The following is a 2,500-nucleotide window of genomic DNA, read 5'->3' on the forward strand; positions in this document are numbered from 1 at the left end:
CTGCAAAGGAGCTCTCAGAAGGCCTCAATCGTCTCGCCATCAACGACACAAACAAGAAAGTTCTGGGAAAGAAAGGAGTCACCAGTATTTTAATTTCAGTAATCAAAACGTCCAGCGAGGATGACGAAAAAGCTAGTGCTACAAATGCGCTGTGGACGTTAGCCTTTAATGACAAAAATAAAGAGGCTATACTTCAGGAGGACGGAGCCATGGAGCTCTTACGCAAACTACAGCAGAGTACGGACACACACTTGCAAAAGGCTGCTGCAGGTGCATTGTGGGAGCTTGAAGGGAAGACAGCCAGACATGCGCAGAGGATTGAATTGACAAGGAATCACGTAATGATAAGCTATCAATGGGATTCCCAGGAAGTGCTCGTAGACGTGAAAAACAGGCTACAAGCAAATGGATACAGAGTGTGGATGGATCTGGAGCAGATGAGAGGTTCGACTCTGGACTCCATGGCTAAAGCTGTCGAGGATGCTTCCGTCGTTCTTATCTGTGCATCACAGAAATACAAGGATAGTTCTAATTGTCGCTCAGAAGCCGATTACGTATATGAATTGAAAAAAGATATCATTCCTTTGATGATGCAACGCAACTACAAAGCAGACGGCTGGCTGGGATTTCTCTTGGGAACAAAGTTGCGGTTTCCCTTTTACAGTAAAAACGCTGTAGCATCAGGTGTGAAAAAGCTCATTAAGGAGCTGGGGGAAAGAGGCAAAGAGGTTGATGACACAGATGGACCATCGGATTCAGTAGTCCAACCGGTTGAAGGAAATGTCGTTGGCGCTGCACCCCCAGACCGTGGAGTGTCTACCTGGACAAATGAAGAGGTGAAACAATGGTTCAAAGAAATTGGACTAGAAAAGGTTTGCCAGGGGGATATTTCAGAAATGACTGGCCAGACACTGATAGACCTTCAAGAGCTCCGTGGAGAATGCCCTGATTACTTCTATAAATGCGTCGAGCGAAGTCTCAAACTGACAGACATGCTTGACTTGCTAAAGTTCAGAAGAGAGCTAAGCAAACTATTGAGAAAATAAGTTCAGCGTCACCACGTTTGAAACCTAGTACCAAAAACATATCATAGTTTTACTCTTGCGGCAGCTCTCCCCATACTTCTCGTTACCCTCCTTAGCAGAACTTTCCGTGACTCCCCTCTCTAGCGGCGAGAACGAAAGAAACAAACCTCGTTCCCAGGACGAGGTTGGAAAGGAAACCATTGCACCTATCTCTAAACCTATCAATCTCGTCCCCAGGGTCCGCTTTTGTTTTGGTCAGCACCAAGAACACGGATTCTGGCCACTTCCAATTTAGGTACAGTCGTAGTGAAGGTTCATTTTTGTAACCATTGACAACCACTGTTGTTTCAAATTTCTGAGCTTGCGTAGACGAGCTGGAAGACCGTGATCTGCTGACTTCCTGCCTTGGAAGTGGCCAGAGTCCATGTTCTTGGTGCTGACCAAAAGAAAAGTGGACTTTGGGGACGAGATTGTAAACCTATCCCCGAGATGTTTGTCACGCATGCGCATCGTGATATCAATACAAAGTCACTTCCACTCTTCCGGGTATTGGCAGACTGGTAAAAGTGGATTTTAAACCAGTTAGGAGTTAAATTAGTCATGCAAAGTTTTGGAGGACATCGAGGAGATTCGTGCAGAGGTTTCCTTTTCTTTTCTCGCTAGAGAGAGAAATCTAGGAAACCTCTACGAAGCAGGGTAATTTCTTATAGGTAACCACGAGTGAATTAGATAAGAGTGTTGTTATCATAGGTGGCCTCCCCAGCACAGTCACAAATGAGTCTATTTTTAAAATACCCGTTCCCGCGAAAATCAGTTGTGTCCCTGAAAAAACATGAAAAAAGCCGTCACGTGTGATATGGCCTTTTCTGATTGGTTAAAATTGGCGTCCCCTTGTTTGTTTCGTGCGCAAAGTGTATCTAAAAATAAATCCATTTGTGACTGTGCTGGGGCAAGACCGCAAAGTGATAGATCAACACTCTTATTTAATTCACTCTTGAGATAACTTGTTAAAATTTAAAGTGATTTACGTTTTGTGATCATCTCTTTTTTATTCTAAGACCTTCATGTTTGCTTGAGCACAGATAATACAAGTAATAAGTGGCTGCTGGTTTCTATCGTGGCTGAATGGTTCACCTCTTTAAATTTCAAGATCTGAGTAGTAATTCTCCTTTGTAGCTAATATACATTTTCTTGAATGCTTCAAGAGAATTTGGGGGTTTTTCGACACAACACCATGTGGCTGATGAGTTTTTCTATTTATTAGCAGGCTGTCTACTGGACAATGCATTAATATTGCAAAGAGAAGTTACATGCATGCTTCTCACTCTCTCGGGGAGTTAAATGGTTAGGTAAGCTTCCAAATGTAGAGTTTATTCTTTTGTCAAAATCAGGCAAGGGTGGTGCCTTCACCTTGTGAATAAACTGAATTCAGTAGAATTCTCCTGATTTTCCTTAAAAAATATATGCCACTCTTG

At 43.0% G+C, this 2,500-nt stretch overlaps 1 protein-coding gene across 1 annotated transcript in view; it reads left to right on the forward strand.

The window, feature by feature from the left end:
* The window catches only part of LOC137992270 (uncharacterized), a 4,970-nt gene that overhangs the window by 1,171 nt on the left and 1,299 nt on the right, over nt 1-2,500 (forward strand). The window contains exon 1 of the mRNA XM_068837509.1: nt 1-2,500. This exon is cut by the window's left edge and continues 1,171 nt beyond it; it is cut by the window's right edge and continues 1,299 nt beyond it. Coding sequence (XP_068693610.1) covers nt 1-1,046 — 1,046 coding nt within the window. The 3' untranslated portion in view covers nt 1,047-2,500.

Source organism: Montipora foliosa, chromosome 2, assembly GCF_036669935.1.
Source record: "Montipora foliosa isolate CH-2021 chromosome 2, ASM3666993v2, whole genome shotgun sequence".
In the NCBI taxonomy this organism is placed as follows: domain Eukaryota; kingdom Metazoa; phylum Cnidaria; class Anthozoa; order Scleractinia; family Acroporidae; genus Montipora; species Montipora foliosa.